This window comes from Strongylocentrotus purpuratus, unplaced genomic scaffold (genome assembly GCF_000002235.5).
Source record: "Strongylocentrotus purpuratus isolate Spur 01 unplaced genomic scaffold, Spur_5.0 spur5_scaffold_6, whole genome shotgun sequence".
Taxonomy (NCBI): Eukaryota; Metazoa; Echinodermata; class Echinoidea; order Camarodonta; family Strongylocentrotidae; genus Strongylocentrotus; species Strongylocentrotus purpuratus.
The window spans coordinates 57,893,651-57,914,244 of NW_022145612.1; the positions used below are offsets into that span (position 1 = coordinate 57,893,651).

A 20,594-nucleotide genomic window follows, 5' to 3' on the forward strand; every position below is an offset into this window, starting at 1 on the left:
AAATTTTCGGGAGCAAAAAAAAAAAAAAAAAAAAAAAAAAAAAATTGTGCTCTGTACCCCCCCCCCCCCCCCATTGAGCGACTTTTCGGCCGGCGCGATTTTCAAATTTTCAGGAGCAAAAAAAAAAAAAGAAGGTGGGCCCCCTCCCCTAAGAAATCCTGGATCCGCGCCTGTCTCCTTGTTCACTCTATGTAGTAAACCACGTAGAAAACAAAAACCAACATAAAAATACATGCCTATAAAAAAATCTGTAATTTATTTTCATTGCATTACCATAAAGATCTTGCTGTCTGGGCTGCACTTACAGATTCAGGATTTATGTATACTCCTTGATAATGTACTTTTGCACTTAACAATAATGAGAAAACCTGCCATCCTCCCTGTGATAACATCTAACATAGCTGAAAAAAACCTTGAACCCTTTATATTTGCAGACTCATCCCTTCATTGATTCGGGAAGCCATTTATAGCACATTACGTTTTGGTTCTTATGAGCCTATCAAGAAACTGTATGGAGCCAAGGATCCAACTAGAACTCCCCTCAGTATAAAGCTTGCTGCTGGTGCTACAGCAGGTAAGGCATTTAGAGATTTTAGCTTGGTTGCTTTCCAGCCTAGCGATTAGGGAAAAGGTTGTGTATTAGTTAGGCACAAGTAAACATGACAAAGGAGAGGTGAAGGAGATAGAGGATAGATGAATCAAAGAAAAATAGATTTATATGGATGCAAATGGCACATTTGTCTTTAGCCCTCAGTTTTAAAGTGAATAAATGAACATGAGATGATCATGATTTAGGTATAAATTTGATAGTGGATTTAGGGGGTACATGTGGCCTGTGCATCTGCTTCAAATCAATTGTTGCATATCTCAATTCAGTACACAAAGAAATATGCCCCACCCCTTTCAACTTAATTCACCCAGAAGGCACCTACAAATTATTATCTCTTTTTCCTTGTTGGTTATGTCACCAATTTTTCAAAAATTATACCCTCTTCTTAAAACAAAAAAAAGAAGACCCTTCCAAGGGAGTGTAATTAGTTGGTAAATTGGATTTTCAGGGACTCATCTTTAAATCTGATAAATATTTGATGATTATATTCCCTTCCTCTCTCTTCTTCAGGTGCTCTTGGTAGCTGGTTTGCTAACCCTATGGACATTGTCAGGATTAGACTCCAGGGAGATGGACAACCACTGCCAGGACAGCAGCCAAGGTACAGGGGCTTCCTGCATGCTTTCACTGATATAGCTAAAGCTGAAGGTCTGAGAGGGCTCTACAGGGGTACCGTCCCCACAGTGCAGAGGGCTATGATTCTTACTGCTGCTCAGGTACAGGAGGCTGTTAGGTTAAAGTGTTATAAGTTAATGTCCTACTAGCACTCAATAGACGATATAGAAGTGAACGGATTGGTGATCTCAAAACAGTATAGAGATGTCTCCTGGTACCTTAATCAGTCACTTAAGTGATCACCTGGAGTCCTGCATATCCGTACCTGTTTTTATAATGTTTCACATTACGTCTTATGAGGATAATTATGCTAAGGGCAACAGCTGAAAGGTCTGCTGTTTGTCTAAATTAAACAGTTTCAAATCCCACATGAATTTTCTTTATCATTCTGAACCTGTAAATAAAGAGTACCGCAAAATCATGATAAATAGGAATATCGTGATAAATGGAAACAAAAATTGGAATAGCCTTTTTGTTATTCTATTTTATGGTTATCACCTCTTGAAAGTCAATTATAGCAATCCCCCTCTGGCCATGCCGATAGTTTGACTCTTGTTTTCTCATTTTTTTCTCTCCAGGTACCCACCTATGATCACACAAAGCACTCTATACTCAACCACGGCTGGATGACAGAAGGGGCAAAGCTGCACTTCGTTTCATCAATGGGGGCAGGCTTCACCACGGCATTCGCTACCTCACCAGTAGATGTGATTAAAACAAGAATTATGAATCAGAAAATCAAAGGTGAAAAATCAACAAGAGCAGATCTTAAAGGACCCTCCATAAAGGCAATATCACATTTTATTCTTATGAATTTATATGATAATTAATTAATATGATCATTTTATGGAGGGTAAAATGATTCGCCAAGGAACCTAGTTTCCTAACATTGGGGAGGGGGGGGGGGGGGGGAGGAGGGGGGGGGGGGGGTGATGGTGTAAACCAAATGTACTGACAATGTGATCTGAATGTTGGTCCAGTGACAGTTGCTTTTAGGTTTTAGGTTACCATGTTAAGGCTTATGATCAAGGTTGGGTTAAGTGTCCAGAATTGAAGTTAGGACTTCGGTTATTGTGGGAAATGTCTGGGGAGCCATTGTGGAAAGAGTATGTGGCATAGAACCACCCATTAGGGACAGCCTCTTACACCGACGGCCATATTAAAGTATTCATGGATGTAAAAAAGATGGTCCTTTTATATTTTCTCTGACCTTCACTACGCTTAGAAATGATGTTGGATGTGCAGTCTACCGGTACATGAAAATACAAGTATTAAAAACTGGGATTTGTTGTTGTGAAGTACAGCAATTAACCTGTTGGATGCTAAGCCGGAAATAAGTAAAGTTGGAGTCTGTTGAAAATATAAAATCATATCAAATGGGTTAAAGCCCCACTGCACTACTTATAGCTACCTACGCCCTCTATATAGCAAACAATGCCTACGGTAATCGGTGACCACTGGTCCCCCATGGTCCCCTTTTTCTTATGTTAATTGAGAGCTGATTTCATGAGATAAACACCTGTCAGTGACCATGCTGGGTGGTCTAATCCCTCCTGGCCAAACTACAACAGACAGGATTTAAATAAAAGTGTGAGAAGAACACAGCATGCTATGCTGATTTGACTTTGATGACATGATGATGTATTTACCATCTTTACATGCAGGTATTCCGAAGGACCAGATACTGTATCGAGGTTCCCTAGACTGTCTTCTTAAGACACTACGAAGCGAGGGTTTGTATGGTCTCTATAAAGGCTTCTTCTCAAACTGGCTCAGACTAGGACCTCATACATGTATATCACTCTTGATCTTTGAGCAGCTCAGACGTCGTGCTGGAATACAGCCACTCTGAAGAACTCTGTTATGCCGGCAGAAGTAGATCCAGGATTTTCCAAATGGGGGGGGGGGGGGGGGGGGGGGGCAAAATATTTACTTATAGTAAGTTTGCCTGATAACACTATTTGGGAAATTCCTGCAGATGATCTCCAGCTTGGCACAGGAAAGAAAAATCTTTGATCAGCAACAAAAAGTTCTGACAGGCCTTCTGAGAATCAAAAATGGGAGCTGTTGGCCTCTTTTATCATTAAATAATGCTTGTTCCTTGATGTACTTTAGTGGAGTTGGGTCGCACCTCTCTCTTTGGCCCCTCAGCTCCTATGCTCCCAAGGATCCACCTATACACCGGGGGGTGTTTCATAAAGCTGTTCATAAAGTTACGCATGACTTTAGAACAGCTTTATGAAACACCCCTTGGGGATATATACTGTAGCTAGTTCTCACATTCATAGGTATAGAACTCAGTCACATTTTGTTGCTGAAGTCATAAAGCAAATAAGAACCTTGAGGAATACAATGTCATTTCAATGTATTTGCCAGTGTTCTGTGTGATATGTGGTGACTATTGGGTATGACAGAACAGAAATGCTGCACAAAAACTTGAGACTTAGACATAAATGGCTGTCTAAAGTAATAATAAAAAAAAAATCATGAATTATAATATAATACATACTGTTTGTAGTAGGTGAAGGTGTAAAGAAATAAAATGCTTTATTATCATAATGTTTCATACATCTATGAGGATAGAATATGATTCAACCTCTAAAAATGAATTGGGATACCAGTATGTTTACTTTAAAAAATCACATGTCATAATAAATCAAACAACAAAAAAAGACTTCATTTTCATCAAATTTTGTGACTAGCTTGATCAACAGTGTATATCACCTCTAAGTGTTGTTTTTCAGTACTCAATAACATAAGGCTTCCTGATTTTGACATTACATCTCATTAATCAATCATATATACCAAGAATGATCACTGCTTGTAGGCCAAGCATATAATGATCTACCAATCCTGACCAAAGTTGAGCTTTTTCAATTAATATGCACACATTGGACATAATTTGAGTAAATGAATTTGGCATGGATTACCAGAGATTATTTTTTCATAAATAATAAGCTCTAAATTCTAAATCACACCAAAAATATTTGTGATATGTTTTAAATGACCCAGCATTTACTGTATGGTACAGTATATAGCAATACTTTGTATCAGGACCCCGTTTCATAAACTAGTTATAATAACATGTTATGGTAAATGTAAGTAGACTATTGAAATAACAGTATTTGATTGGCTGTGATCAAATTTTTCATTGACTTTTGATGTTTCTTATGGCTGGGATATATGGATTAAGGATTAGTAAACAAAAAAAATGACCTCATTGGCAAATATATCCAGCAAATTGTATGTAGACTTCTGATGGAATAATTAACATATTGAAAGGTGTTACCATTATTAAGATATGATGGTGATAGAGAATTTCTATCTAAATAAAAAACTGAATATAATATAATAATCTTTAGTGAAGAAGTTCTAAATCAGAGGGTTATATATCGCTGACATTTTATAGGACCAAACTTGTGTCATTCAATATATTTTCTGAAGTAATATTCTGAAGTTGCATTTTACCTTAATTCTTGTCTAATCTCAGATTGCCAATCCATGCAATAAGTCAGGTGTGCTTTTTAAAGAACAACTTTTCCTATTGTTAAAAATGTTATGATCTAGTGCAATGATTAAATATGTATAAGTGCAATTAAAACTTATCAATCTGTGAGACACGCACAAATGTAGTGAGATGATATATTGTTAAAAGAATAACAATTATTGTAATACGACTTATGTTACAATGCAAATGCTTCCAGTAACGTATATCATTACGTCTATGCAGTTGACTGGATGGTATTTTGTTATATACGCAGGTCATCTTTTTTAATGTACCTATTAACTGTATTTCATAGATTATATTTTGATATTCTAACTTTGTATTGTCATATGTTATGAAATATTAGTGTATCAAGTTTTTTATATAGATTTTATACATCTATTTTATTAAAACTGAACAGAAACAACTTCTATTGGAAATTCATACTTTAGTCTTTGTCATCAAGGAAATTATGGGAAATGCAGTTAATAAAGAAAAATTATTTTGTTGTCATTGTCTGGCCATGCATTGACTTTTCTTTAAAATAATTTAACAGATATTCCAAAGTTTATTTCATACTTTTATGGTCCATGAAACACGTTTTTACCAAAATATGCAGTAATGAGCAGTAATAATATAATAATAATATGGATATTTATATAGCGCCGGTATCCGCCAGGCTCTGACGCTCATGGCGCATATAATGCCAACTTTACAACTAATATTACAATCTAAGTGGCCCATAACCAGGCTTTTGAAAATAAGATTGATGCAATATATGTGGCTATAGTAAAATACTGTATGTAACATTTACAGTTTTAACACTTTTTACATCATCAGTGAAATTTAATGGGTTCAAAAGAAAAGTAGGTCATAACTTCTATGGTAGATTATTATTGATTGGCAGGTAGTATATTGCACAGGAAATACTTGAGGTGCAATTTATGCTTGCAGGTGTGTAACATACAAGTTTGGTGATATTTACAATAGTATAATGCATAAATATACATGAAATCAACAGGAATGAAGAAATCTATATAATTTCTTGGCCAAAATCTGTAAACAAGGAGGAATGTGGTATCAACTTTAAATCTTGTAGAGATAATTTTTCTCTAGTTTTTGCTCTTTCATTGATTTATTTTGTTGGTGTTGCTATCTCTTTCTGTTTCTTTCCTTTACATCCTTCTTCCTTCTCTCTTTCTTTCTCTCATACCATTATACATTCTCTCTTTCCTGAAATTTACTCACACATAGTTACCACATGATGAATGCACCTTCTGTACATGTAAACTTTTCATTATTTTCATTGCTTTTTACCAAACAAAATATTTAAAATCCTCGGTCATATTCATGGGTTAGTTCCTTCTAAATGAGACATACTTCAGCTGATAAAGGAATTAACACAAGAGATAAATTTGTTTTTGTCATATTGTTATTGCAGTGATCATACATTTTACTATCAATACATTTATATTCCATAATAGACTTTTATTTAATACATTGGTAACACTCTGGAATAATGATACTATCACATAAGAGTTATATAAGCATCAGCTATTTTTTACCATTCTCTTGAAATTGCTCACATGAACAAATATATAGAAAAGTCCAGCTTTATGGCAAATGTATTGCTTAAATTGTTATACAAAATCAAAGAATGATTTAAAGTTAAAGTAAAATTGAATACATATCAAAATATCTATCAAAATGCTAATCAGAATGAATTTAATTACACATGGTGATTATCTGTAGTAAAACTACTTTTGTTTATTGTAATTCACCTACTACAATTGCTTTCAAAGCAGATCAATAAACTTCACATTAGCATATAATATGGTTCATGGAAAGTAGACAAATGAAAATTATTTTTTCTTTATTTGCAAGAAAGCCCATTTGTGAAAACGCTACAAAATTATTTTGCGAATATAAAAATATGAAACAAGAATAGGAGAATACAAAATCAACATAGATACAATGATATTAATTCTGGATTTTGATTTAAACCCCAAATTGAGGCTGTACATCCTATACTTTAGGGTATAAAAATAACAATTTTTGAAAGAGTGAATACATTTTAACAAATAAAAACAGACAGAAAGAAATAAGTAGAGATAAGTTGTATAAAAGCTGCAGGCTGCCGCCGCCGTCGCCTGTACCTCTCTGCTAAGCTTTAAGAGAGAGGTACTCAAGACCCAGCTCCGTTAAGCTACGGATGTCTTTTTAACTGCACATAGTTCATTGTAGATCTTTTATTGAGACACTACCTGTATATATACACCTGCACAGCACCTACAATCAGTCCGATAATACACCCAACGGTGGCTTGTACTTATAGCGAAGAAGAAGAAGTATTGAGATATTGATAAACATAATATGCAATGAATAGGAATGGCCAAAATTATAAGAAAATATGCATGCTGATGAAAGAGCTTTAAATATAAATGTTTCATGGATAATAATAACATAGTCTCTAACATTCTAACTCTAAATAATGAAAGACATGCTTAGAGATTTTGGAAGCCAGATATATGTGTTCATACAATACTCTTCTACATGGTGATAACAAAGAATTAGAAAAAAGCATTTTGAATGCTCAAATACTACCCCAAAAAGTTTGCAATAAACCTGTATGCAGCTGGAATACAATACTCAAGCAGAGTGCATGTTTTTATCTATTATCTGTACAAAACTACACGTTTTTACTTGATACACATACCATTCACAATATTCCATCTAAAAGACTTCATACAACTTTGTTTTATTCACAGACAATCAATTATAAACACAAAATTTAAACTCAGTACTAAATATTATCTCTCAGATATTCTTGATGCAATCTGTGATTTACAAACTACTTGAAAACACAGGTCGAAGTAAAAAACAACAACATTAAAATGGGTCTTCTACAAGAGCATCTTCAAAAAAGAGTTTGGGAAGGCACATACATGTATCTATATACTGGCTGGCGTTCATTCTATCAACTATATACAACTATATACACGATGGACAATTTGTATACAAAATAGAATATGGGAATATATGTGTCTCCTCACTATACAGTAATCCTGTCTCTCTATTTACAAAACTTCATTACAACCAGTCATTAAAGTCACTGATAAAGAAAAATATTGTATTTGTTTTGAATTGAATTTTTATAAGTTGGGATTTCTCATAAAGTGAGCTCAATATTTGTAATATTTACAAACTGAATATAGATTCATTATTTGATGACATACATTATAAGTTGAAATATCAATTCTGTTTTTATTTCAAAAGAATAGAAAAAACCCTGGTTCTTTTCGACAACAAGACAAAGGAAATTGTAGTTGAAACTTATTTGACAAATCTAGACAAAAGTAGGTAATCCACCTAGTTTGCTTCTCTTCAGCATTAAAAAGATTGACAAAAAGAAAAAAACTACCAAACGTGTAGTTCAAACTTTTATATACAAAGTCAATGTCAACAATTTAATCCTCTTTACATATAAGAATTTTGTCACGAACAAGATGTCTTGAACTTGTGTATACCATTAAAGAGTGCAATCTCTAAAATTACATTTTTAAAAGATTGTAAGCTTTAACTCCCCATTATTTGTTCACAATCACCAACAAGTTGAATCTGTCAAAAATATTTACTCTCCTCCTCATCATCTAGCTTACATGTATTTTAGAGGGGAAAAAAAATTGTTGCATGAGTGTAAAACAAAAAAAGCTTGTAATCTAATAAATTAATCCAAAATGGCTACTTGATAAACAGTTGAACTTTGAGATCCAGTCAAGAAATGACTTCCTTGTGATCCAACATATGCTAGCTAGGGCAACAACTGCTCATGGCTTTATTTTTTTCAAAGATACAGGGCAAGGGTTAAGGTTGCATTAGGGTTTCATTTCAGGTGAAGGGTTAAGAGTTCTGGCTAGGTATAGTGTTTGGTCCGAGAATGAAGTTTGAAATTCACCAAGTACAGAAAACCAGCCAAAGAGCAATTGTCACCAGAGCATCTGAGCAAGTCTACGAGGTTGTCCATTTTGTGAGACTTGTTGGTCCCAGCTGTCTCCATTCTTCCTTTGTGATACACATGTTATCAAATGCTGAGAGAGGTGCCAGGACGTTGGCTCCGTTGTAGGCTGCATGGTAGCGCTCTGGTGCAGCATGGACCTGCATAGGGGATACAAGGAGCCAACACGTTTAATTAATGTACACCTAATTGTTCATCCCTATACTCTGATATTTAAATCCGAGGATAGTTTTATAAGAGGCAGGAAACTGCATAGGACATTTTTTAGATTTAGGTAGCTCAATCTAACCAGATCCCTATGCAATTAGGAACCACAAAATACAAATAAACAGATGTGTCACCAACTTCATTCCTTTTCATGTCATTTCTGCAGTGTACTTGTATTTGCAGACCCATATTTTATTCAATAAATTGTCTGCTTGGAGCCAGACAGGCATTAACTCATATACTTCAACACAGAGCTAATGCCCTTCTGACTAGAAAACCCCCCACAAAATATTCCAATATTTAGCAGATAGACCATTAGGCCATGTAGAACACAATGCATGAGGCAAGGTTTCACAACATAATACCTTTTTTTCCCTGATACATAAAATGTCAAATAATATCCAAATCCACAAATTCATATACCTGAAAGAAAATGATATTGTTTTGTTGATAACAAACTATTTAAGGCACTAGAAATGTTAAAATGGTAATTACCTTGACCAGTGTACTCTTTGGTAGCATCTTGGTGAGTTCCGTTCTCAATCTCTCTGCAATGCCTGGTAGCAAAGTTGTACCTCCACACAGGTAGATGCTCCTAATACAGGGGAAAATAAATTCAATCACACATGAGTTATAATACAGTTTTTGTCTTTAATCCTTAAAGTGCCCTTCAGTATTAAACAGACATAAAAACATTTCTAGTTCCTCCCCTTTGTAAATAAATTGTTTATTGGGATACAAAGAACAATTCAAATAGCTCTGTCATCTTAATATCACTATCTTTGTTGTAAAATTTGTGTAAACTAAACAATTAAAACACTGATAATAAAATAAATACAAAATTAGAATGATGATAAATTAAGTGGGATGAGAACATTGACATACTTGGCCATTGTTTTCCTTTGTTCCATGTTGCATGCCTGGATTGCATTGTAGACCAGTGTATGAAGACCAGGATGGTCCTTGCCCCAAACCTCAGGGTGGAACAGGCCCTCAGTGCAGCGGAATCTGGAGTAGTCCAACTTGATAGTTCTGTAAAGAGGTAATACAATGGAATAGCACATATTATAATAAAGTAAAGTAAGATAGTGAATTTTCAACATCATTGTCAGTGGCAGAGGTGTACAAATAGAAATTAAATTATCCTATAACCCATGACTTAGCAGTGAATGAGTTGAATTAATCTGTTCAATCTGCATACTAAATAATCCACCCACAGAGTAAGGAAAAGCTCATGAAAGTCTGTTTCAGAAGACATTATTGTCTCATCATGGCAGAGACACTGCTTGATACTGCACAAAATAGAACTAGCAGGTAAGTAGCTGGAAGCATTGAATGATGTTTTTCACAATACCTAATATTGAATCACTCAAGCTCTAATAATCAGATAATTTCTGGTGTTACCCTTTTGTCTAAGATCAGACCTTCACCTGGCCCTGTTCAATTGTTTGATTCAGACTTCCTCTTCATCATCCAATTATGCAACCCATTTTGACCCCTCTTCCTCTTCCGTTCTCAAACTCCCTCGGGTAGTATGGTTTTAGGTTAACCCTTGTTCTCACAAATCTACTTCTCTTATTTTTTGTCGGCCTATGATCGAGGAGGGAAACTAGATGTCTGGCTTTGGGCCAGTGCAGCTTTCTTGTTGGGCAATATCATGAAGAGAAAGTTATAGACAAAATAGATGACCTCATCTAGCCAAGGGACATGATGCTGCCAGCAAGGTTTGGGGAAGCCCCTAGGCTTCCGGATTCTTGATAAATCAAGACATTTTGCCCTGGAACTTGTTTTGCATCTTAAATAACCTTCCAGTAGATTAAATGACATTTTGAATAAAGGCTAGGGGAAATTTCTACAAAAATAAAATAATGATTAAATGAGCTGTGACCTTTCTTATTACAGAGGTCCCTTCTTTCTGTTGGATACTGTCTATGACTAGATTCTGGGAGAGTGTTATTCATGACAACTAATTAAGTGGTAGACATATTTGCTCAATATTTAATTTGTTCAATATCCAACCAAGGGAACTATAAAATTCAAAGCAATAACAACAGAAATAACAAAACCATCAATCTCTCCTCAATCTGATGATGTGCTCACATTGTGAGCTATTTGTAAAAGTCTCTCCATTGCTATAGGGGCATCTGAATATCCCTAGGTACAAAGAAAGTGCACTGTCACTCAAATATTCAAATATTTTTCCTCTGACAATACAAATTCTTAAAAAGCTTTTGAAAATTATAATCAGAAAATGTGGACTCCTTCAGTCACTCCATTGTGACGAGCATATCTTTCCTTGATTTTGAGGTGAAACTGCACTTTCCCGTCACCCTCAATATCCATAGACTAAATTGTGACAATTGCAAGGTTTCGAGACTTACCCTGTTCCGTTTGGTACGTCATATTTATCCAGGTCCAGGTACGTGCTGCAGAGTTCTGGGTCCAGGGAGCAAAATTTGAGCTCTGCATGGTAGTCCTGGGCTACAAAACAGGCCTGTAAAGTGAATAGTTGTAAATCTATTAAAATCTACCCTTTTTTAACTTGTCAATCAAATACTATACTAGTCACTGTTTTTTTTTTTTTTTTTTTTTTTGGGGGGGGGGGGGGGTTGATGATATGTTTGTATTTAATCTGATCTTTATCTCCCTCCCTCCCCCTCTCTCTCTGTCTCTCTGTGTCTCTCCCTCCCTCTCTCTGTCTCTCCCTCCTTCCACCTAATACCCTTTTCTAACTGCACTCTATCGGAGTCACACCGATGAAAATACCGATTGAATTTTCCTTATGTAAACAAAGGTGAAACCGCAGTTTTCCCCTGTTGGTTTCTAACTGCCGGTGAAATTCACTCGCTGTGGCGAGCCCTCGCCGGAAGTGAAGAATTATTACGTAATTATTAAGCCCGCGCTCCATCTAGCTAGCATGCAGCTTGTTTAACCATAAGTCAACAAACACAGCTTGTTACGGTAAAGCGCGCGTATACTGCGACCTTTGACCATTTTAATCGCTTTTTTATCGCCCTTTTCTCCAGAACGTTTTCTAACTGCACGTTTCATCGGTGTCACACCGATAGAATGAGAATTTCTCCTGCTCTAGAGCAGGAGAATTTAATCGCCTATTTCTCTTCTTTTCATCGGCTATTTAATCGCCTTTTTCTCCTCTGTTGCTTTCTAACTGGCACTTTCATCGGATGCGTCCGGATGCATCCGATGAAAATCGGTGCAGTTAGAAAAGGGTATAATTGTCGATCTATATCGTCCTCAGTTATCATTATCTCTCCCTATAATTTAGTCAATATTTTCTGTAACTATTCTTGACCAACCTTGAGTATTAGACATGCTACCAATTTTTTTTCATTCTATTCTGATAAAAATGTATCTATGACAATTCCAAATATATAGCTTTATAATAAATAAATTGTTCCAGCAAATTTGAAGTGAATGACTAATATGTATGTAAAGATATGCATACCTTCTCTTTCAACAGTCTTCCAATGTACTTCTCCACCTCAGAGAATAACCTGCATAAAAGAAATATATCATTAATTCATTAAACATTCTTCATTTTATAAAGCGACTGGCAAGACAGCGTTTTATATCCTTGCACACATCTACAATCGATGTCATCGTGTAAGGAATCAGCAATAAATGGTTAATGTTAATAGAAAAGAGAATACTTTTGGAAACAAAATATAATCATTATATGAGCTGCAATAGTATTTAATAGATAGCAAATTTTCATGAACATGATCATAAAGGCTTTCTAAAAAATCAAGCTATTGACATTATTAATAGCCTAATGGATGAGTTTTGAAATTTACAATGATAGATAAGACAACCTGTACGTGATTTCTACAGGCAATACAATAGTGTTTTAACTGAACTTGAGCTTATTTCCTGAATGTCTTTCCTATCATGTTTATGAGTGATCATACAAATTTCAAGTACTTCTATAACAAAAAATATTCTCAGCTTATCGTGATACGAATGTGCGTGGAACCTTTTCTATTATCAATAATTACGCTACTACAACCAGAAGGCATCATGGTTCACGTGTTTTATACTCCCTAGTCTCATGATAGGCCTTAAACTCTAGAATGTCAAAGTTGATTGTCAGAAAGTCCGATAAGGCAAGGAAAGGAGCCCCAGAGGAGTGCTGAGACATGAGATTGAGACGCCTGGAGGCTGGGAGGAAAAGACTTCTAAATTTAAGCAGGAAATAATGAATTTCAGACCAGCTGTGGGGAGACCAGTTAGTAAATTACTGTAAATTAGGTGTGTATCATGTCCAGCTGGACTTGATTAACAGGAGCCAATCAAGCTTGCATCTATGTCTTTCTTCATGCTTTACGATTCCTGTGAGGATACTAAAGGGATTCCAATTTTGCAAAGATTTGTTGTGAAAACCTAACAATGGAGATTATGATTTGACGATGTGGTAGATGTATATCTTAGACGAATAAGACACATAAATTTATCAGGCAGTGTCCCAAGTCTTCAAAGGTTTATAACAATATCTACATGTAATTGATGTTTGGTCATTGAAATGAGACAAAGGAGATATATTGTATATTACACATAGACTGTTTTGTGTAATCAAAGAAAATAACACAGATACACAAACAGCTGTTAACTGGTTAAATCACTTATGAAAGATGATTTAATTATATCATTTTCTTAGAGAATTCAAAAAATGTATTATAAGAACAGGAGAAAATGCACCTTAAACAATCTTAAAACGCTTCATTTTCATTCCTGTAATTCTGAACAATTGTCCATTTTGCTTGAAAATTCCAGGGGGTTCTGACAGATCATCTCATGTCGTTTAAATGCTCTTCTCGGTGAAAGAATTTAATTTAGGGCGTAGAAACTGTACAGTTTGTTTTTCCAGAAAAACTCTGGGTATGACGATGTTTATGTTGTTATTTCTGTTACAGCTTTCTCACTTCAAGCTAGGGGCCCCTACTCCTCTATCAAACACGGAAGCTACAAATGAGCAGTTTCCACAACAAATCAAGTCACCCAGCTCTGGGGGTGTGTCCAACTTTTTAACTGCTCTGGAAGGGTACAGTTAGTCAATTATGACATCTCAAATATTAAATTTCCATCCAGCTTTGTCAATTCCATCAACCAAATGAAAGACGTCACAATCCACACTGTGACATGGGCAGATCTCAATTTGGAGCTAATTATGCTGGGAATGAATGAAGCCATCATGAGGATATAGGCAGTTGATTTTATAAATAGATTGCTGAACTTCAAATTTTAGTGGGCGTATCCCATCTAGCACAGGTATGGACTAAAATGGCTTTAACCAACCTATAGCAGGGGTCCCAGATGTGAGTGATTATACTTGATTGACAGACTATAGGACACATGATACAGTTGGGATTAGTTGTTTTTAGACAATGGAAGTAATTAATGTTAAATTAATAAGCATGCACACAAACTTTTGTAATTACATTTACTTCATTACGATTGCAGTTAATGATATACATAGATGTATGATGTGTAGATGAAATATTAAGTCTAGCATTCAAGTTGTAATATGGCTTGTGTTGGATATTAATCCTTGCAAGAGCATGGTCAGTTGCATGTTGCTGGAAATATAAGGAAAATGTACAAAGACACCAGTTTTCTGATTTTATATTAATTATATATCATTTAAATTGTTTAATTCTTTTATTTGGAAGATTTATTTGCTTACCTGTGGCCTGTCTCTGTTAGAAGCCTGGTGAGATGCTCTGTGATCTGCCTCCCTCCAAACGGTAACCTGTACACCCCCTTCTCCACAATGTAACCATCCACGATCGGCACGATGTCTACCCTCTCACCAATGTTGACTGTATGAGTAAAAAAAAGTACCAAAAACAAAAATATGATGTCAATAAAGATTATAGACCACAAAATTAGGGTGCGTTGCATGAACTAATCATGGCTGACCACACTGATGGCACTAGTTGTGATATGCTTTTGCTGAAACATGATATATCTATCATAAATATGTCAAGTATGCAATAAAATATTAAATATATAATAAATAAATACAAAACACATGATATATATATACATGTATAGAAGGTTTTATTCAGTATAATATTAAAAACATGTGAAGATTTGTCTTTTTGGAAATCAATGTTTTTTAGTGCAGTGATGCAAGATGAATTGTCATGTTTATCCTTAAAATTGTGTGTTTTATCATGGAGTTACTAACTCCATGGTTTTATACTGAAGGGATCAGCAATACTACTTGCTGCAATACATGGATCTCTAATACATTCAATGCCCAGTCCTGAAAAAAAGTCTTCCTTTTGAAATTTTATCTGGTTTCTTTGAGACAACTTACTTGGGTCAGAGAAAATGTTTCCAATCAAACTTAGGTAAATTCTGCATGTCCATGAACTGAGGAAGACCTGTATCAAAACTTTACTGTGCCAAGAAATCATGGCTGGGGAAGATTTATGCTCCGGATATATTAATAACATTTCATCAGGAAATGTACTTATACGTGTATATCAACACACATGGATGATTTGAAGAGCTTGCAGATAAGTTACCTTTAACATTTCTTACTATTTGATTGCTTTTTAAAGTGTGTTACATCTAACATTGTCATTGATAGAGAAGGGGGAGCAGATCACATTTAAAAAAAGAAGAAGAAGAAGAAGAAGAAGAAGAAGAAGAAGAAGAAGAAGAAGAAGAAGAAGAAGAAGAAGAAGAAGAAGAAGAAGAAGAAGAAGAAGAAGAAGAAGAAGAAGAAAAGAAGAAGAAGAAGAAGAAGAAGAAGAAGAAGAAGAAGAAGAAGAAGAAGAAGAAGAAGAAGAAGAAGAAGAAGAAGAAGAAGAAGAAGAAGAAGAAGAAGAAGAAGAAGAAGAAGAAGAAGAAGAAGAAGAAGAAGAAGAAGAAGAGAAGAAGAAGAAGAAGAAGAAAAGAAGAAAAAGAAGAAAGAAGAAGAAGAAGAAGAAGAAGAAGAAGAAGAAGAAGAAAAAGAAGAAAAAGAAGAAAAAGAAGAAAGAAGAAGAAGAAGAAGAAGAAGAAGAAGAAGAAGAAGAAAAAGAAGAAGAAGAAGAAGAAGAAGAAGAAGAAGAAGAAGAAGAAGAAAAAGAAGAAGAAGAAGCTAGAAGAAAAAAAGAAAAAAAAAAGAAGATTAAGAACAACAACAATAACAAAAGAAAAAAGGGAGAAAGGGGAGAAGGTGGAGGAGGAGGAAGGTGGAGGAGGAAGAAGGTGGAGGAGGAGGAAGATAAATAAGACAAACTTGTAATAATTGTGCTGATTCTTACCCACTATGCCTGAGGTAGCTTTGTATGAGTAGAGTGCCATCAGTGCCTGTTCTTGAACCAGGATGCCCTCTACATTGAATCGTTCAAAGATCATTTCAACCAGCTTCTCCTATAGTATGAACAAAATTATGGGTTTATTGAAGAAAGATGATTGAAAAGATACAAGAAGGAATAATCTTGTCTGCTGAGAGCCAGAAGGGCATTTCTGAACTTGGGAAGACTTTGAGTGCCCTTGTGTCTCTCACCAAAGAAACTCACATGAAAGCAATGCACATGATCAGTGCTATATCACAGTTAAAGGAACGGAATTTACTAATAATTAATACAATAAATGTTGATGCCCATATCATGAATATATAGGTTAGTATGGTAGATCTTAATGAGGGCGATTATCTATTGCAATCATGCCATCTGTAAATAATCAAATGGGCAAAAATATTGCCATACATGCTTAGGAAAGCGATGACTGCAAACTAGATAATATCAGATATTGCTATCAGTTTCATTTTCTCACATTCAAGTAATCGAGAGCCCACCCTCTTTCATAAAGCTAAGCAGAGAGGGGTAGGATTGGAGAGGGGTAGGCCGGATCACAACAGGAAATTATAATAATAGCCAAACTGAAACCACATGCGGTACTGAACAGCTCGCATGGATCGAGTCACCGGTGAGATGGCCGTACAGTTGTCATTTTGCTGAGTTCTGTAATTGAGTGGCGACAGCACCGATGAGCCAATGTCAATAACAACAAACCAACCCAGGGGGTGTTCCTATAGCCAGTGATAATTGGGGTGATACTCAGATGCAGAGGTCAATGCCAATATCTGTTTATTATTCGGTAAAGCCTGTTACCTATGAGACATACTTTATCTAATATAAATTTAATATTGACCTTGGACATGGACAAATGTCAATCCTTCAATCAATCCCTATTTAATCAAGAATTCAAGAGCATATTTCCTTATTAAGGTGATAAGACATATATGAGAAGGAACATAAAAAGAGGTTGGGCATAGAACAACCGCAAATTGTCTACACACACAAAAGTTGAGACAGTGGGAAAAGACTTTTTTAACAAATACAGTCATACCTGAATGCGTGTGAAGGAGTTGATGAACCCCACATTACGATCAAGTGATTAAAAAGTAATTGTGACTTCTATTTTATGGGAATGTCACTAATTTGTTCAAGATTTCCAATTCACAAAATGGTAGGGTCCTCTGGCCAAATTACTGTGTATTATTACATGATGGTGTAAAGCTGGTAAAACACTGCAAACTTAGAGAGTGACAGCTTGGGATATAGGCACAGTGATGATTGATATGATGATGAAGAATGAATGTGGAAGCTAGCCTTGGAAGCTTATTAAAGGACAATGATTCATGACAAGGCAAAGGCTAGTAATCAAAAAACAATGATACATGATACTAATTATGGGTTGAATAGACCAAAATTATATAATAAATAAACAATTTCTGAAGGATTAACTATAATAGGCAAGCAAGACCTTTATCGTCACTCTTTAATATATATATAGACCTTGCGTTTCAGTATATATCACTGATTACACATTCTCCTGTTTAATAACATCTTACTATAATCAAGCTCTAATACCTCATTCACACTGCAACTCTAAACAACTCCAATTCCAAACCAACCTCTCCATGACCATTCAGGGTAATGTAAGGTTCTTTGCTACCTGTTGTTGGCATAGTGGTGGCCCTGTTAGTGTGACTGGGGCATCACTGTTGAGTGAGGAGGAAAATTCTTGTATATGATTACATTTTATTTCATTTGAACACCACCATCACCTAGCATTGTTTCAATGTTTTTAGGATGTTGTATTGCCGACTTTTTCTTATACTTACAGTCATCTTTGGTCCCATGTTGAATGGTACAATGACAAGCACAGTATATGCAATGGGATCTACACATAGCTCCGAGAAAGCTGTTTCCAGGAGGCCCTCTGTGACAGACATGTTCAGCTTGAACTAGAATGAAAAAGAAAGAAACAGAGATAAAAAACTGAGTCACAAACTGTGTGATTGGATTATCTTATTAAGTTTAATTGCTTATTCATTAGAGGCAAGGACAAATTTCCATTGTCCAAAAAGAAATTCATCATCATGATATCAGAGATTATAACGGTTAGAAGTTCAGAGTTTTGTTTCTTTCATAAGTTCAGCTCCAAGTCAATATCTACCTGTGATAACATTTACTGTATGCAGGGAAAATATGACAGTGTATAGTACCGGTATGTATATTTCTGATGCCGCATCAATTACTACATTGATGCATAGTCATCTCATTTAATAAATAAAGCTGTATGGTACCAAAGCTTTGAAGGTTCAAAACTTTGTCTCTTGTAAAACTTCTCTTTAAGATTGTCAATTTCTAGCCATATTGAATGAGACATTTTGCATCAAAAACCATTATATTACCAAACAGCTATGCTCAAGTCATGGATACTAAAGATGATAAAAGTTGGAAGTTCATAGTTTTGTTTCTTTAAAAAAAAATCAGTAGGACGAGGGATTCATAGATATAAAACTAAGAGATGCTCATTAATGTAACACAAATGGATATCACTAATCCTTTATAAACAGTTAAGCTGTACACACATCTTTCTTTTGCCACTAGGATTTGGAGTTCTGAAGTTCCTGAAGTTTCATGTTTTTTCTCTTTCCCCAAACTCCCTCTGAGATGTGAAATTTCTAGGCACCCTTCCTGTTGGGTGGCATGAGCCGGGGTTATTTTAGAAGAAGCAGAGATGAGGCTTATATTTGGGACTTTCCACTTGGCCTTAGCAAAAGGTTTCTCACATGCCATTTGGCAATGCTTGCTCTTGGATTAGTATCTTGCTATCCCCCTCTCGTCTGGAGTGTACCTACTTGAATCATATCCTGTCACCACAATTATTAAAGGTAATATGGATTTAACAGAATGAAATTAAAGACATTTTTTTTCATTTTTGGGAGAATAAATTGATCGAAAATACACATAGTGAGATGTTTATACATCTAAAATAACTTTCATTTTTTTTACTATGAAAATATTCACAAGCTGTAGCCTATACAAGACTTAAAAACACATTTATACATTAGGGCTGTGTATGTGCTTTTAGAATGACAAAAAAATCTTTTTAAGGACATAACAGTCTATGAAATTTTGGTTATTTGAGCATGGAAAGGAAACTGAATTTTCCAAACATTTCAAAGTCCACAAACTTTCTTTAATGGCATATTATCTTAGATTCAACAAAGAGTTAAAGAGCTGCTCATTAAAAACAGACTGCTTTTTCAAAGTGTGGAAGGTTTTTACCAGGTGAATTCAAACTTTTGAACTTTTCCAAGTATCAGTAAAATAAATACACCCTTTTTTAGAATTACTCTGGAGAAATCTAAAGCTTTCGTCTTTAGCTACTTAGTCATGGAATATCAAATGACCTTTTCTTTTCATAAGATGATAAGACACTAAATCCTCACGTACACATGTATGTCAAGACATGAAGGTTGCATGTGAACAATATGTTTTATGAAAGTCATCAACGATGTTTACTGAAAGTCTAGACCTCATTACCTTCATGTCATCATGGAAATTGAATCAGTCTACAAGGAGAATAATGCCTGCTAGAATTTACTAAGTTGTCCAAAATTGCTTTCATATCCTTAGGGTGAATAAAAATGAGTTCAAATGGCTGTCTGTATAATTCCATAAAATCTACAGTTCAATGTAATCTTGAAGTCCTAGCATTTTAATAAGAACATTCAAAGGCAAAGGAAGTTTCACTCAACTTGTTTCACGATTCAAGAATCACAAATGCCAAAAACCATTCTTGTTTGGAATTCAAGTCCTAATCGTTTACTCTATTTCTTGTTGCACATCCCCTCTTTTCACACCTGTAGTATCAATTAGATTAATAACCTATTTTCTAATTCTTATCCTATAATTAATAGTCCTATTTGTTATTGTCCTACCCTGCCATACGCTGCCCTATCCTGCCCCGCCCCTCCTTTACTCACCTGTTCTAGTTTGGCCTGTTTCCTGAATGGGAAATGCAGCTTGGAGCTAGCCCTGCAGTCAGGGGCAAGAGCGTTAAACCCGTAAGCGGTCTTGTCTTTACTCCGCCCATGGGTGGCGGCCACGCAGGGGAAGAACACCTGTGGGTAGGGGGTCTCTGACTCTGACAGTACCCCTGCCCTGACGGACGAACCACCCAGATCCACTACCAGCACCCTCTGATGGGACACAGAAAGGAAGTACATTGAAGTTGTAAGAAAGTAGTTTCATTTTAGTACAAATGGATATACTAACAGTTCATAATCTGCTTTTTAAAAAACTAACAATTCCGGCATCAAACGCATGTATGTTAAGGCCATCCAAAAA

General features: G+C 35.5%; 2 protein-coding genes across 2 annotated transcripts in view; one reads left to right on the top strand and one right to left on the bottom strand.

Annotated features, from left to right (window-relative positions):
• Positions 1–434: 434 nt before the first annotated feature.
• Positions 435–1,886, top strand: LOC115919515 (mitochondrial uncoupling protein 1-like; the record flags this gene model as incomplete). The annotated part of the gene is given in 3 exon segments (XM_030973560.1): positions 435–574; positions 1,121–1,211; positions 1,804–1,886. Coding segments are annotated over 3 exon segments (283 nt in total), but the record flags the coding sequence as incomplete, so codon positions are not given.
• A 4,237-nt stretch (positions 1,887–6,123) lies between these two features.
• The window catches only part of LOC115918243, a 54,949-nt gene continuing 40,478 nt past the window's right edge, over positions 6,124–20,594 (bottom strand). Inside the window, exons 7-15 of the mRNA XM_031000090.1 lie at positions 20,231–20,446; positions 18,077–18,199; positions 16,209–16,317; positions 14,633–14,768; positions 12,398–12,446; positions 11,313–11,425; positions 9,817–9,963; positions 9,427–9,526; positions 6,124–8,864 (exon numbers count right to left, since the gene is read on the bottom strand). Coding sequence (XP_030855950.1) covers positions 8,718–8,864; positions 9,427–9,526; positions 9,817–9,963; positions 11,313–11,425; positions 12,398–12,446; positions 14,633–14,768; positions 16,209–16,317; positions 18,077–18,199; positions 20,231–20,446 — 1,140 coding nt within the window. The 3' untranslated portion in view covers positions 6,124–8,717. The remainder of the gene's footprint in view (positions 8,865–9,426; positions 9,527–9,816; positions 9,964–11,312; positions 11,426–12,397; positions 12,447–14,632; positions 14,769–16,208; positions 16,318–18,076; positions 18,200–20,230; positions 20,447–20,594) is intronic.